Source organism: Phalaenopsis equestris, unplaced genomic scaffold (assembly GCF_001263595.1).
Source record: "Phalaenopsis equestris unplaced genomic scaffold, ASM126359v1 Scaffold000330, whole genome shotgun sequence".
Lineage (NCBI taxonomy): Eukaryota > Viridiplantae > Streptophyta > Magnoliopsida > Asparagales > Orchidaceae > Phalaenopsis > Phalaenopsis equestris.
Window position 1 is genome coordinate 368158 of NW_018164772.1, and position 17811 is coordinate 385968.

Genomic DNA, 17811 nt, shown 5'->3' on the forward strand with positions numbered 1-17811 from the left:
GATATATATATATATATATATGTAAAAGTTGAAGTTTATGCGTTAGATATGCAAATACATCATAATAGAGAGTTATTTATTAATAAGGTGTCATGTCTTCTTTTATCAGCCATGCTTTTCAAATATTTTATAATGAATATATCTTTTATTTGTTGGTTTTCGTCCATTATTATTGGCTAATGGAATCCTTGGAGGAGTTGGGGAAAGTGACGTTGCGATGGAATTTATGAACACTGATTGGTTATCGCATCTTTCAATATGGACGGCTGGATTTTACATAATCTGGAGGCATGATGACTTGTTGCTTGTTGACATAATCTTTGTAGCGTAATATTGTGATTTTGGTCTACTTTGATTCATCTTTTTTATCTTTTATATTTTGAAAAATTGTTCGAATTCAAACTAGTTTTTTCTTTAAAATAACTTAAATTTGTCGGTTCAAAATTTCTTAATTGTTTTAGTGTGTGTGTGTATATATGTACACACATATATCTGTACATATATGTGTCTATATGTGTATGCATATGTATGTAAATATGTGTGTGTGTATATGTATGCATATATGTGTGTAAGAAAATTCAACATGTAGCGTTTATGGCGCCGAATGACAGTGAATTGAGAAAGTCAAAAGATGAAAATATCATGCGTCATTTAATTCAATCAAAATTCGGATACAACCGAAAGAATGAATATAAGGAGAAACCAATCCCCCCCCATAAAGAACACATTTCTCACCCTCAATGAAGGCTCTTTTCCAATGAGAGCTACCCGTCAGATTATGGTCATAAATCCTCTGCCTAAAGGCCCAGTTCACCTAATGACAGAAATATCAAGCATAGTTTAACCGACAACCTTTCGACCAGCCATATGACTGCCGACCGACTAAAGACTTTCATCTATCTGAGAGATAATGTTAATTAGTCATCAAATGACTCTCCTCAATTAGTTATGAATATGAAATGATACTATGATCGGTTATGAGTATAAAAGAGTGTCAGAGTAAGTTAAGAATATGAAAAGATGTCATAACAATATCTTATATCGTCCCTATTAAAATAGTGACAATTATGAAATTTTACAATAGATGCCCTTGAATTCTATAAATAGCGGGACATTTTTATAATAAATGACTATTAAAATTACTCTATCAAAATTCTTATTTTACTGTGCACTTTCTTTCTTTCCCCCTCTTTCTCTATTTCTCTCATCTGTCTTACGCTCTTCATCTCGGACGTTTCATAGGACATCTGAATTCAACATTTTCAAAAGTGTGGTCTGCTTGGATCATGTTATCAACAAGAAGAAGAGCACATCACGACGAATAAACTCATTTAAGAAACACTTTAAACATGGAGTGCACAAGAAAAGTTTTGCAACAACAAACTCAGGAACTTAAAGACAACATGACATGACATATAACATAATTGACCTGCATGCTCATTAAGGGAAGAGCACAAGCTCCCCAAGAAAAGTTTTGCAACAACAAACTCAGGAACTTAGAGACAACATGACATGACATATAACATAATTGACATGCATGCTCATTAAGGGAAGAGCACAAGCTCCATGGAAACAGAAACTTCGAGAATAAGAACCTAAACCCCAAGTCTGTTGAATGACTCAAAGGGGAGAATGATGGAAGACTCCCAGTATCTGGGTAGCGTTTGGTCAACACCGTTGGTCAAACAATGGTTTGGGCATATGAAGGTTTAACGTCAACTAGACAATATGTTGTCCTAGCAAATCTTTGATGTTGAGCCACCGAAGAAGTTTCAACTCCCTTCAATAGAATCATACAAGGGGCAGAGTGATCCAGAGAATCGGTCGTATGCCTTCACAAAGTCTGACACATTGAAATTTCAATTATTTTACACCACACTGAGGGACTCAACCCTCATGAGGTTCAATGGCCTCCCAACAGGAGCAATCACCTCCTTCACTATATTCAAGAAGATGTTCACAATGCACTCCCCCAGCACTCAGAAGCCTTGTAAGAACTCATAGACCCTATGACATGTCATTTAAGTGACGAATAAGAACCTTCATTCGTATTTTGCTTGATTATAGAATAAAATCCTAAAAGTGTGGGATCTGGAAGTCGAAATAGCACATGTTGGCTTGATCCAAGGGCTCAGGAGCGAGTGATTCAAGTATTTTTTAGGAGTTAGCAAACTATCCATTACAGTTGAGAGTATTTCATCCTTCTTATTACAAATCTGAATAATTCAACCATCGCTCGTGGAAGTGGCACTCTTAAGATGATGAGTGGAGGTTGAAGGACAACCTAGACATGAAGATAACCAACCAACTCGTGATAATGGAGAGGCCAACAAAAACCATCAAAGAGGAGGATAGAGCAGTTGAATGACCGATAATTTGATGATCAAAAGATACCAAAAGACACTCATTTGAGGGATTCATTGACGGAATTGGTGGAGGTCATACTGGACAAGGAGTAATTCAGAAGGGCTCCACTAATGAGAACCAGAGCTTTTCTCTGGAACACAAATAAATTATATAAGTACCATAGGAATCATGGTCATGATACGAAAGAGTGGAGACGCCTCCGAAGCCTGGTTAAAGAATTAATTTGGCTCGAAGAATTCAAAGAGTTTTTGGTCTTTAAACCCTAAACCTAAAAGGAGGGGAAAGCCCTAGTAGAAGAAGACTCTGGTAAGCCCATCTGAGCCAATGTTATCCACATCATGGGAGGAGAATTGATCTGTCGAGCTGATCATAAGAGTCTCCAGACAGGGGAACTTTGTGTCGCCGCTTTGGCTTCGAAGAGGATGTTTCATTCTCTGAGCATTTTTACTAATGTAGACTTGCCTGCGAAGGGGAACTCCTACAGCAACACCGTCACGATCACGATGATGATAAAAAACTATAAGGTCGGTAGTATTTTGTTTGACACTAGCAGTTTAAGAAACATCATATTCAAATCAAACTTTGACAATATGCATCTATTAGCCAACCAACTAGTGGTACCAAGAATAATCAGGCTATCAATCACATGAGAAGAAGGTGATAGTAATGAAGATTTAATTTTTTATATTTAAAAGAAGATTTTTTTTAATTAATTAATTTATATAAAAATATTAAATAAATATTTTAAATTTTTGGATAAATAATGTCTCCTATGTTTACTGAGTACAGGGGTAATTTTATTTTATTTTTATGGGTTTTCTACACCAAAATATGATCTTTTTCAAAGTTTAAATTAATTACTGTAATTATTTAAACTAGAAAATTCTCATTTTAAGTTAACCATAGGAAAAATGACTTAAAATCACAATAACATTAAGATACTATACAAGTATTACAGTAAAACAGTGCAAGTAACACCATAATACCACTATAATATAATGCATGTAACATGGTGTAAATAAAGCAACAAAAAGTGCAAATAACATCATAATACTACCAAAAATATAACTTCAAATAAGTCAAGTACTGTTCATCTTCTCAAATGAGCTAGAACACCTGAACCGTCCAAGTTAAAACATCAAAATCTGACTCGATACTTAATGAAATTAAAAAGGGTTTGATCTTACACCATCGTTTAAGCATGAGGAACATATTTATATGGCAAGATTATCATGGCATGCAATTTCTTTTCACAAAGGCCCAAAACTGAGGCGAAAATGAAGTTTTTTGAGTTATACATTTGACCAAGGGGTGAGGTTTTGATTGGGCGGTAGTAGAAGATTCACTTGAATCCTAAAAACTTATTTCAAGCATCAAATTCGTCCATGAATGGGTTCAAGTACAAACTTGATCAAATGTGTGGTTGACCTTGGTCTTGAGCTATGGTAGAGGGCTCAGAAAGAACACGACTTGGTGTAGAATGATGTTTTAGGGTCTTGGGAAGCTTGTGGAGTGACTATTTTGGTGTTTTGGCAAGGTTAAATTCATGGGACAAAAATTAATTTTTTTTTTAAGGTGAAGATTTGTGGTTTGATGAGAGGTGGAAAGGGGTTAGGAAGCTTAGGATGAGCTTATGGAAGGTTGCAAAGAGGTCAAGGGAAACTTCGGCAAGGCTTCGCCTTAGCTCCCTTGGTACTGTGCTATTTCAAACATGAAGGAGTGGCCTTATGTATGCTTGGCTAAGGGCTGGAGACAAGGGAAAATTTTCCAAATTAAAGCTTCAAGGGAAGGGTGATGGCTTGGGCCCTTCAAATGTTTCATGAAGGAAAGTTCAAAGCATGCATTTTCACCAAAATCAAAAATCGTTTTCCTAAAGGAACGACCTATTCAAGAGACTTGGGAAGAGAAGATCTCGGGCAGAGGGCGATGAATAGGGTCAACATGTCCTTTGCCTTGCGTGAGTGAGCCAAAATGGAAATTCTCATTTTCCCGAAGGAATGACCTATTCAAGAGCCTTGGGAAGATAAGATCTTCAAGCAGAGGGTGATGTACATGGTCAACATATCCTTTGTCGTGTGCGAGTGAGCCAAATCACGAGAGGAGAAGCTACGGTTTTGTCCATCTAGGTGTTATTCAGATCGTATTATGGTTGTATTTTGGTTGTATTTGTAGAAAATCGAACGAAAACCCCCTCAAAATTGTGTTATTTGGTGTTTTGCGAAGTTTTGTGAGGTTATTGGAGATTAATATGGGGTTTACTGAATTTTGGAAGTGTTATGGGTTTTAGGAGTTTGGTTTTTTTTTGCTATATTTGAGATTCTTGGGTGGCATTAGGATGTACGACCGTGGGTGTCGTTGGGATGTGAAGAAATGGAGTAATTTTAGTGTTATTGCCAAAAAGTCGGTGATTTGGGTATTATTGTGGGTTTACCTTGGTAATACTCGTTGTTATTGGATTTATTTTTTTTTTTTTGTGGGTTTACCTTGGTAATACTCGTTGTTATTGGAATTTTTTTTTGAAAAGACGGGTGGTATTGATACATTATGCTCGGTGATCTAGTGTTTATGCGTGGTTTACCGCTGCAGCTGAAAGGGTGGTTTTATTCGTGGTAGTATTTTGGTAATATTTTTGGGTGTATCACAGGATTGCGGCGCGGTATGCAGAGCGGTAGTATTGTGGTGTTATTTAGGTATTATTGTGGTGTTATTGTTGGGTTTGTGGCATTGTACCGCAAAGCCATGCGTGGCGGCATTAGCGTAATAGTATATTGCTAGTATCACGATAGTGTTGGTGTTATCGCGCGGCGAGTTGGAGTTCCGCGATGTTATCGCTTGTGTATGCAAGGGTTTGTGGCATTGTACCGCAAAGCCATGCGTGGCGACATTAGCGTAATAGTATATTTCTAGTATCACGATAGTGTTGGTGTTATCGCGTGGCGAGTTGGAGTTCCGCGATGTTATCGCTTGCGTATGCAAATTTTGTGTTATTAGGCATTTTTTTGGTGTTTTTGACTTGGATTTAGCACAAATTGAACCCAAATGGACCTAAATTGGTTTCCCATCCCAATGTAACTCATGTGCACACGACAAAGCATAATTGGTGACCTGGTGAACCCTCAGGCGTGGTCAATTTGACAAAAATTAATTTGAACTTGGAATTTGATGAAATTGGGTTAGATTTAGATTTTGAAATAGCCTTGGTGAATTTGAAGTGGTTTTAAGTTAGATTTGGGTTTAGGCTTGATAAATTTGAATTTGGGTTTGGAATTAGGGAAAAGTGGATTGAATTTTGGGGTTTTGGTGCTTTTGGTGAAATCTGAGTTTGAACTTGGACAAATTTGGGGTTTTGATTTGAAATTTGATAGGATTGGCTTGATTTGGTAATTTGGTGGAAAATTGGGTCAATTTGGGAAATTTGGATGGTCTTGGAGCAAACTTGATGAGGGGGAAGTGAAGAGTAAATGAAGTGGCGACCAAACCACCTAAGGTCATAATGGGTGTCCCTAAGGCCTCATGATCCTATGGGAAATCTCTTTGAGCCTCAACATGTTGGTCTTAGCCATCTCAACCAAAAAATTGAGAGCTTGGGACCACCAATGTAAGGCCTCACAAAAGAGCTAAGAGGTGTTTAGAATTGCAAAGGGGTGAATCCCATCACTAGTCCTCTAGGATGGACACTAGGAAAGTCCTAAGGCTAGATTCTAAGCTCTTAGGAGAAAGAGTTAGTTCTCATATAAAATGAGGTCAAAACACTTTATCAAATTAAGTGAGACGCCTCAACATGTTGGTCTTAGCCATCTCAACCAAAACATTGAGAGCTTGGGACCACCAATGCAAGGTCTCACAGAAGAGCTAAGAGGTGTTTAGAATTGCTAAAGGGTGAATCCCATCACTAGTCCTCTAGGATAGACACTATAAAAGTCCTAAGCCTAGATTCTAGGCTATAAAGAGAAAGAGTTAGATTTCATATAAAATGAAGTCAACACACTTCACCAAATTAAGTGAGAAATTAATAAAGAATAATTTATTCCAAACAAATTCTATTCTTACATTCAATCTAGAGATCTTCTCACCACCTCCTTCACCTTTTGTCTTTAATACATGATATCTTTCTACAACTCACCAAAGAGTCATAATATTTTACCATCAAATTTAGCTATTAAACTTCACAATGAAAGCAAAAAGCAATAGAGAAGTAGCGAAATAAATCTTCATCATCACTAAATATGCCTTCAAGTTGAAAACGTATTACACATTTAGGGACAATAAAATTTTGGAACTTGTTTCACGTCATCAACAAATGTGGAGACATCTTGTGGACTATGGGTCAAAATGGGTTGTGGACTATGTTTCATTTCAAAATCATCCAATTTAGAAAAAAAACTTAAATTCTTAAGGATTGACTTTTTAGGAGTATTAAAAATTTCTAACACAATATTTGGCATTTATTTAATTTCAAATCGAACTTCTATTAAATAAAACTCACTTATTTATTTCACTTTTTGTTAGAATTAATGTATTTTGAGAAATTTGTTTAAATTATATACATCTTGTTTTGATTTCTCAAATTTTTTTTGGTTAGTTAAAAATTAAATTGAATATAATTGGATTTTTTTTATTTGGCTGTAAAATGAATTTATTTTTTCTATTTAAACATGAATTTAAAAGTGTATTAAAATAATGCTTTTCAATGTTTTAAAATTATAATTTAAATATCAAACTCTTTGCTATTAAATATGTTGTCACGACCTGACCGAGAGTTTGAAATTAATCAAGGTGGGAACAAACTGTCAGATGGTGGGAACTAAATTTTTTATATTCATTCTTTATGAATAACATTTTACAAATGAAAGAGCCACTAATTAAATTTAACTTATGATGGTAGAATAAAATTTTGCCCCATAACGGGTTGTACGCATTTTATATAAATTTTATTTCTTATATTGTTCATCTTTTAATCAATTAAATTACCTGAAAATTTAGTTTAAAAAATAATGATGATAAAAAAAAAAAACCATTGAATACTCGTATTCCTAAACTATAGCAATACAAGTAGAGCTGTCAAAACAACTGCTCGTTGTACGCGAACAACTCATGTTCGGCTCGTTATGCGGCTCATATTCGGCTCATTTGTTAAACAAACGAGCTGAACACGAACTAATTTATTGAGCTAGATTTATAAACAAGTTGAGCACGAATAGAGGTTTGTTCGTTCATAGATATATATAATGATTATTATTTTAAAATAATCCAACAAAAAAATTATAATTGATTAAAATCATATTAACTAAAAAATTAAAATAAAATATACATGAAGTAAATAAATAAGATAAATACAAGATATTCATGAACCTGTAAAATGTAAATTACATTACAATAAAATTTAGATTTTAAAAATGTAAATACGTAAGAATTGGGTGGTGTGCATGTAAATGCCCCTTCAATTAAACAAGAAAAAAAAAGAAATTTTAGATGTTATGCATATGAATATGTAACAATTGGGTGGTATCTATATAAATGGTTCCAATATTTTGCCCAAAAATTCTTCATGCCTACGGCCCAGACCCACTGCTGTTTGTGGTCTAATGGTGCTAGTTTTCACATCGGGACATCCAAGAAAATTTCATTGAGAAGGTTGTTGAAGTTAGGAGGTTCTTATTATTGGTCATTTTGTGCCTTAATTGGATAGGATGTTTCATGATATTAAATGCTATCATTAAAGCATTTATGTTATGATAATTATTTCATTAGTGTTCCCATCATTCGACACTTATAAGGTTCCTTGGACGCAATTAGTGGTGTAAACGAGCCGAACACGAGCGAGCTCAGGCTCAGCCCTTGTTCGACTCGTTTTTATTTTGAGCTCAAAAAATGTGTTTGTGTTCGGCTCGTTTGCTTAGCGAGCCGAACGCAAGCCGTTCACGAACAAAGAGTAGTTTTGACAATCCTAATCACATAGTCATAAGATGTTAAGTATTGAGACAAAATTTAAAAATTATTATTTATATTAAAATATCAATTGAATCTAAATTAGTATTTTTTATTATATTTTCTTAATTAATTATTTTAAATGATTATAAATTTTTGTAGCCATTTAGACAATTAAGTTTTTTAAAAATACTATTCTTCTCTCTCTCTGTATATATATAATTGATTAGTAGTATTTCGAGTCAAAACGAGCCGAACACAAACGAACAAATCTTGGTTTGTGTTGTTCGTGTTCGGCTTATTAACTTAGTGAACGAGTCGAACACGAGCTTCTTAACGAGTCGAATACGAGTTGCTCGAAAACAATAAACCATTTTGACAACCGTAGGTAGAATGATAATGCTTCAACCCGAGAGATTTAATGTGATTGAACATTTTGTTAAATCACAATTAATTAAATAACCATAAAAAATAAAAAGTTAATGGCAACATGAAAAAGAAGTCGGCCTCAATTTTTAAAATACATTTGCGTAAACCAAATAAACCCCACTCAGCACCGGTCGGCAAATTTGTTCGTTTCTTTTCGCCTCCCACGACTCCACTGAAGCCAGCGGCAAGCTACACTGGCATTTTGCCTCCTTGGGTTTCCTATAATTCTTTCCTTCCCGTTCGCCTTATGAAGATCAGATTAGGGCTATTACTATCCCTAATTGTGCCCGTACTCCTTGGGCTCTTTTTGGAGATTTTCATGGCAGATCAGGATTCCCACTTGTATCGCCGCTCGTTGTTATTGCTGGTCCTCGGGGTTGGATGCTATGCAATTTTGAACGGGGCTTTACGCTACATGCGTTGTAGAAAGAGAGTGGCGGATGCTGTCGTTGAAGAAGCAGAAGAAGAGCAGCTCGCAGAAAAACCCTTGTTGAACAAGCAAAGAGATCCGTTGATCTCGTCTAGGGAATTGGAGACGGAGGCATCTCCAGGTAGCAATTTCACTACGGTTCAATACATACAGTTGGAGGGGAACAGGAGCAAATCGCAGGAAATCGATGAGGATCTCCACAGTCGCCAGCTAGCTGTGTATGGAAGGGAGGCCATGAGACGACTCTTTGCCTCAAATGTTCTCATATCCGGTCTTAATGGCCTTGGCTGTGAAATAGGTGCAATTCGAATTTCAGTGGTGTTTTTTTTCCTATTGTTTTATTTTATCGCTTCTTATAGCTGTAAGTTTTTGCTGCTTGCTGTACCATCATAACTGTAATTGCATTTTCCAGCTGTGGATCTGTTATTTAGGCCAGAATATTGCTTGATTTTTCTTAACTCTTGATGTTTTTCTGTGGATTTATATTTTTTAGGTGAATTGTAATTCTTTGTGCTGAACCCAAGTTTGTTCTTGAATCACACCGAAAGAATAGAGTGTCCATAAGGAGGGAGAATGGGGTAGAGAGAGAAAGAGAGGGAGAGGGGTGAGCAGCTAAGAAGCTGAGCGAAGGCAAGATAAAGATGAGCACGGTGAGGGAGATTAGGCGAACTTTTTCCTCAGTTCTAGTGAGTGGAAAGCTGAAATTAGGATCGACAATTTTGGGTTCGAATCGAGGATCTGGGATCATTGTTTATAATTAATACCCCCTTTTTATATGGGTTGGCCTTCATAAAATGGCATATTTATGCCCAAATCCCTCCTAGGTCCTTAGGTTTGTATAGTTGTATTTAGTGGTAATATCCCCACTAAGGCTTCTTTTAGCTTGACTTATTTACTGGGGTAATTCACCTCTGTAGGTTCTCGTACTTGGGCTCTTGTACTTGGCCGCTTATGAGTGCCTTATTGATTTTTGCCTAATTGCTTGATGTTCCAGGCCAGTTCTAGTGAGTGGAAAGCTGAAATTAGGATCGATAATTTTGGGTTAGAATCGAGGATCTGGGATCATTGTTTATAATTAACACCCCCTTTTTATATGGATTGGCCTTCATAAAATGGCATATTTATGCCCAAATCCCTCCTAGGTCTTTAGGTTTGTATAGTTGTATTTAGTGGTAATATCCCCACTAAGGCTTCTTTTAGCTTTGACGTATTTACTGGGGTAATTCACCTCTGTAGGTTCTCATAATCGGGCTCTTGTACTTGGCCGCTTACGAGTGCCTTATTGACTTTTGCCTAATTGCTTGATGTTCCAGCTTGGACCCTTTGTTGTACACTTCTGGATTTACACACTCGGTTAGCTTCTGCTGGTGGATGGGCCAAAAGCTGTTTGGTCCTCTGCTGATCTGAGTTACCTCTTTTGGTCACAAACATGGGTGCATTTAAAAAGTCATTTTTGTTGTTTGCCTAATCGAATACTTGTCCATAGTTAGACTTCAAATAGGAACTTAGTTTTTAGGGCTTTGAAATGATGCTAAATAGTGTACTTTCTGCTTTATTTGGTGATTTGTAATGATTTTTGGGAAACTTGGTTATTGATTCTAAATTGTAAAAATCTACCAATCTATGAGGTTGAATGCATTGAAAAATAGTGTGTACTTAATAAGGTCATACATACATATAATTGTATATATATATATATATATACACGCATATCTTTGCGTGTGTGTGTGTGTGTAGGTGAGTTGGTGGCGGCTTTGTGTAAGTCTCCTCTTGACCCGGGTTCGAATCGACGACTAGATGGGATTTGAATTTGCACATGAGATTGGTTGGGGGCCCGCTCTTCGGCCAATCCATTCTAAATAAGAAATAAGAAAAAAATGTATGTGTGATTTGTGAGTAACGCAATTGGGTAGGAAGGTTTGGAGGGTACTAAAAAAAAGAGTTTGCATTGATAAGGTTGTGCTTCTTTAATGAACTATAAATGCGTTTTAATATTTGTATAAACAATTGTATATTAGAAGTTCATTTTATTAGAAAAAAGAGTAAGCCAAAACACCTTTGACTTGGCATTTGATACAACAAAATTAGTAAAACTATTGAAGAAGAGAATCGATGCGTTTAAGTACTTAAAATAATAGAAATGAAATTAGGTCCCTCTCAACCTCAATTATTGGTTTGGAATGATTTTCAATTTCATAGTTTAGATCCCTCAATTATTGGAGAACATGTCAGGACGGTTCATATTTCTTCTCTATTATTTATTATTGAAATGATAGATCTATCCTTTAGATGGAGATACGATGTTGTACAAGTCTAGATAAATATATATTAGAAAATTATTTGTTATACTAGTTCTATTTATTTTATTTTTATCTTTTTGATGGATTTAAAATTTAAGAAGTCCTTATATTATAATAAAGTTTCAAAATGTGGCTTTGAGCAGTTTATGGTACTAAACATTATTATAAATTGCCATGTTAGTAATAGTAAAGCTTCCCATTGTTTGCAGTTGATATACATTCCTTTTGTTAAGTCAAAACTATTTCTTGCATCTATTGTATTGCATGAACATCGTAGGAATAGAAGGTACAGTTGAAGACATATAGAACATAGATTCACAGTCAAGTAAACAATTGTGTTCGCTTGTTGGATAGCTTTGTATGTGCAACCATTCTTGAATATATGGGTATAGCATTAAAACTAAAATAGATACAAAAGTATGCAAAGTGTGTAATTATGCATGAATGAAGTAAATTTATCATCTCTAACAAAAGCAAAAAGAGAGTATCTTTTTTATTGTTCAAAATAAAACTATCTTGTAAGGCAAGCTAAGTACAATGATGGCCTGCTTTGTTATTGTTTATGGCAGTGTGATAAAAAAGAACTTGCCTACACTGTCAAAAATGAGAGGTCTAGATCATCCGTGCAAGTATCTTGCCAACTCTTCCTCTCCAATATGAGAAGCCATACAATTGCTTAAATTACTATTAAGATCTCAACACTAATGAAGAGCATGATCCCTCTCTAAGGTTTAAAATTACACAATTAGATACTTAGGCATTTTTTTCTGTGAGACAAGACATAAGCCTCACAATCAAAAAATTACATAGAACTAAAATGAAAGTAAAAACCAATATATTAGCATTAAAATCAATATATTAGCATTATAACATATAAATATATTAAAGAAAGATTAATATAATAAGAAGTAGCAAATTACTCATATAACAACTATAAAATTACAAGCTTTTTAGTATCATGTAGTAGATTGTCCAAAGTAGAAGTGCAATACAAACATCAATTGGTAAAAAATAATATAAGATGTCAATGAAAGTAATATAATGTATCAAAAGAATGTACGACATTAAATAAGTTTATTATAATAATTTTCTCTCTTACTCCAATTGTCCAACATATCAGTATCTATAGTTTCAAATGAGAATACGTCGAGTATTAAAAAATCCTTAATACTCTCATCGCCTAGGGCGTTTTCCGTTCAAGTTGTTATCATAATAAATAGCTTTCTCTTCTGTCTTATCTTCAGTTGTCTTCAATTTCTCTCACTTATCCTAATCTTCATCAATCTCATTCATTTTTTCTCTATCCTAATAAAATATAATTAATAATAAATTATGATTATTAATTATTTCTAAAACAACTTCAAATATTTAAATTTTTATGGATATCTTTTTAATCTTTTGTTGCATTATGTTAGATACTAATTTTATTTGTCATCTTAGAAGAAATCAATTTTAGATCCTTTTGTTGCGTCTCAGATGAAGTTATCTCATTGACATCATCTAATGTCATATATTCACATAGTAGGGAATTCTCACCATCCTTTAAACTATTTTTCTTCAGATTTCTATTCTTCGATCTCTTGTTATAGATGATGTGTACCAAATAATTCATCCTTAAGCTCATTTGATGATTTTTCTGTCTTATGTGAACTTGATTTTAATTGTGATGTAGCCGTGTTCTTATCTAGATAACGAGCATATAAGTCCAAATCAAGGATTAAAATGCATAAATGAGTATTTAATCGTTTTATTCTGCGGGACAAGTCTTAAGCTAGTAGATGTTTTAAAGACAAATCTCAAATTCCAAAAATTCCTTGAAGGAATGAGTATTGTGAAAACTTTAAAACATGAAGCAAGAATCAATATAATAACATCTTAATATATTAACAATTTGAAAATTAACATATTAACATCCTAAAAATTAAGAAGTAACAAATTGTGTCATGTTAATATCCAAATATCAATTCATGAAATAAATAAGTTGGGTTATATAAGTATCAAACTATCAAAAAAACTAAGATATCAAAGTAGAACACTAAAACTTGATAACATAACAAAAACAATGTTTAACATAGTCTCTCTCTCACTCATATTATCCTCTACTTAAATTAAAATATAACAAGTCATCAATATTAAAATTTTTAAATTCAAAAGTCCATTTTTTTCTCATCACTCAATGGGTCTTCATTAACATATTGAATTGTTTTCTCCTCATTCTGGAGTATCCTTTTTTTTCCATTTCTCCTCATCTTCAATTTCCATATGTGGTGGAAGAAGCAGATATCGACGACGGTGGCATAATCAACAAGCGGTGATTGCAACAACGGTGGCACGACGGTGGCGCTAAGGGCAGCCTAAGAGGGGAGATCATGTTTGAGAGAGAAGATTATGCGCAACTTGGCTTGATGGTGGAAGCAGCAGGATGAAGTGGTAATGACAACAATGTAAAGGATGCCAGTGTATGAGTGGGAGGGGAGATCATGTGTGAGAGGGGATACCATGCACAACAAGGGGTCCGGGCCAAAGTAGTAGGCGATGATGGCGACACTAAGGGATGCTGGTGTATGCATGGGAGAGGAGATTGTGAGAGGGGAGATCATGCATGTGTGAGAGAGGGGAGATTGACATTAAGTAAAATTTAAAAAGAAACCCTAAGCCTATGTGGCACATGTCTCAAGATAATTGAAGTGAGGTGCGCTTCACCAAATGTGAGGCGTATGGCTCACCCAAATCTTTTGAGGAGTGTCTCAATGCAATTTTAAATAAGGATTCTCCCATCAGTGAATATGACAAGAAAACTTGGGAAGGAGTACCTTTTAAAAAGGTTTTTTAGCACAGAAAAGAGAGAATGAAAAGGAAAAGTGGGAGATGTCTACATGGGAGGTCTGAGATATTTTTAAGCTTCCATAATATTTGTTTTGTCAATATCATAGAAAGTTGTGAATACATTCGTAAATGGACTAGTTTGTTATCCATGGCCACGATTTGTGGAGTAAGTGCATGTGCGGTTTTAAATTGTGTTACATAATTCCCACGCAAATGAAAATTATAATGTGTCTGCTTTTTGAAAGAAACATAGCTTCAACACTTTGCTAAACCAAGCCCCTCCACGATTGATGAAATGAACTTGACATATTAGTAATACATACATGCTTAAAAATTAACCTCTCTCCCTTATATATATGCTCCTGAGGGCCGGCATGTATGGAAAAATGGAATCCTCTTAATTAATTTGTTTATTAGTTGGCTCTCCTATTTTTTATCGATTTTGTTTCTGTTTTAATTTTGTGACATGGTAAGTTCTATTATTTTAAAACCATTCTGACATAACTGAACATGATATTGATATGACAGCCCCCATTCCAAGTTCTTTTCCCTGTTGTTTCTACTGTGGTCCCCCTCCAGTTGCTCAACTGCTATCGGATACTACTCTACCGCCCAACCTGACGTTGCAAACCACTCCTTTCTTTCTGTGTCGCAATCTCTCTTGTTGTTGTATCCTACTCTGCCGCCTAGCCTGCCATTGCACGACACTCCATCAACTCCTCTGTTGTGCTACCACCTTCCTATTCCTTCAACCTGCTATCGCATTCTGTTATTCCTCTTAACCTGCACCCTACCAGCTATCAAGCCACCACCATTCCCCCTTCATCGTCGCCTTAGGGTATTTTTTATGTTTGTTATTATTTATTTACTGTTTTGAAGAGTCGTTGTTGTAACATATTTGAATTCCAACAATATTATTTATATTCTTATCGTGGTTTGGGTTAACTCCAGTATCATTATGTATCAGAGCTAGGATAACCCTAGTCATATCCTAGGTTTGTTATTTATATTCGGGAAGGAAGGCCGCGGGCAGAAGAAAGTCAGGGAAGGACAGACGAGGTCAACTCTTCCCTCGCGTGGAGGAAGAAGAGCTCGCACGGCTCGAGACCGAGAAAGGGAAAGGGCCAGACACGCGAATTCCAGGTTTCTTTTTTATTAGTATTTGTCTACGCATTGAGGCTATGGACTTTTTGCATCTGTTCTCTTTTTCTTTATGATCCTTCGGGAAAATAGGATAATCTTCTGGCAAACTAACCTTAATAAAACCATTTTATGTAGGCATACCATATTAATGTAACTGATTGGACTTGTCTGTTTTATTGGTTTCTATTTTATTTTTATGACAACTGCTCTGATATCTGGGAGATAATATTTCCACAATTCTCCTCATGCAGAATTTTGCAATTAGCTATACATTTGTGGGATTACATATATTAAGAAGTTTAGAATTTGAATGCTTTTCAGGATAAACTGTTAAATCTTATCAATATTCAAAATCACTTCTTCCATTTCTATAGTTTTATCTTCAGCTTTCTCCTATCTTTTTGGGTCCTTTTTATTATCATCAAAATCACTTAAATCATTGTAAAATGGTTTCTTGGTCAAGCCATCAAAATATCAAAGATCATGTTTTAGTGGAGTGGTGCCTAAGACATTTAGAACTCAAGGAGCTCGACTGGATGCTCTGCTCATCCAAGCTAACATTTAGAACTGAGACATCTTAATTTTCTACGAGTAGTTTTCAGCTAAGGAAAACAATATGATTAACAGTTCAAATGGATGCTGTTAGAAATCATCCTTCTTTGATTGAAACTGTTCAATATTAATTCAGCACAACAAAATAATTGTATGACTTCTATTATTGCCAACTGAAATGTGATGTAATTCCTTTTTCCAATTTAACCTATCTATGCTAGGAAACCCTAAGTTTGGGTAGCTTATATGTATTGGAAATAAATTCTGGGTGAAAAAGAAGTGGTTATGGGGCCAAAGAAAATGATTTTTTATTCTATTTCTCTATTATGGCTTTATCTAATATTCCAAATTATTACTAAAAGGGTGTTTAGACTACCATGGTTCACTATAATCTAAGGTACACCATCCATGTCTCATAATTGATCCAATTCATTGATGCTTTGGGTTTGATATATATAATCCTCATACAGTGAGCTCGGCCTCACTTGGCTATAATTGGGCAAAGCCTTGGACAAGCAGCTGCAACTGAGTTCAGTATCTGTTGAGAAATATCTAGAGTAGGTGATTACTTCTCTTTCCTTGAGTCAATTATTTTTTAACAAAGATTGCCTTTTTTTGGTGACGACTGATAGAATTCTAGCCAATGAATTATTGAGATGTTGAGGACCCTATTTGCCAAGTGAAGAAAGTTATTCTATGACACGGCTACATTTGATGATGACAACTGAGTTAGTTAGGCATTGGCCTCTTCTATAGTCTGTAAGCCTCTAAATATGATCTAAGGTTTGAAGCCAAGGATAGCATTTATTACAGTAAAACCCCTTTATATGTGATTAAAAACTGAGATCTCCCCTTTTAGAATCCTTCCACTTCATTATCTAATCAATTGTTGCGGGTCTCATTGCTAATACTTCTCCCAACATGTTGCTCTAGATGTCATGGAATGCAGTATGGTCCATGGAAATCATTTCAATGAAAATTTTAAATGTTTTGAGTTTTTGAAGTTCTTATGCTTAGTTTCCTTGGGTTCGGATTGGGTTTTACCTGATTTTCTTTTTACCAACTTATTACAGATGTTTTTCAGTTGATTCAATCTATTTGACTCTGACTGTAATCCAGTTTTTGAGCTGAATTGATATAGATAGACTGATTTCATTTTTTGTTTGTGCTTGGAGGGATTGATTTGCGAGGGTGGCAATGATGAGATGAAACCATAGACGGAGCAAATGAGGAAGGAGTTAGATTGAATTAGTGTAAAATTTGCAGAGTTTTCATTATAGTTACTACATAATCCACTAACCATCATAATTTCCACCCACCTAGCGTTTGGCTTATTTTCTAAACCTCGTTAATATCCTTATTAAAACATCATTGCGGTTATTCTTGGCAGCATGTATGGGGGTAAGCGCACCGAGCCGAGCAAGAACTTGTGCATGGCCAAATTCATTTATTATAAACCTGATATGGCTCAATTCAAGCTTGATTCAAGCTTTTATGTTTGTGTTAAGTGGTTCATTGAAAATCATAGTTGTTTGAGCTCAGCTCTTCTTTGGTTCATTTAGTGAATAAACATGCCTTATTGTGCCATTAACAAGCTCTACTATCGACTGCTTTGTGCCAGATGAGCTTTATCAAGCATATTAATGAGTGCCACTTGCTTGCTAACTAAATGGGCCTTATTGAACCCATTAACAAACTAACATATCTTGCCTTATCTAGCTCATTAATGAACAAAAATATCAAGCGTTATCAATCCCATTAACAAAATAACCAATCAAGTCTCATAGCACTTATTAACAGCTAACATGTCGAGCTTAATAAATGATACTATAGTTG

The 17811-nt window shown here is 35.1% G+C and overlaps 1 protein-coding gene across 1 annotated transcript in view; it reads left to right on the forward strand.

Moving 5' to 3' along the window:
- Positions 1 to 8838: 8838 nt before the first annotated feature.
- LOC110025776 (ubiquitin-activating enzyme E1 1) overlaps positions 8839 to 17811 on the forward strand; it is a 21215-nt gene continuing 12242 nt past the window's right edge. Inside the window, exon 1 of the mRNA XM_020726427.1 lies at positions 8839 to 9452. Coding sequence (XP_020582086.1) covers positions 8972 to 9452 — 481 coding nt within the window. The 5' untranslated portion in view covers positions 8839 to 8971. The remainder of the gene's footprint in view (positions 9453 to 17811) is intronic.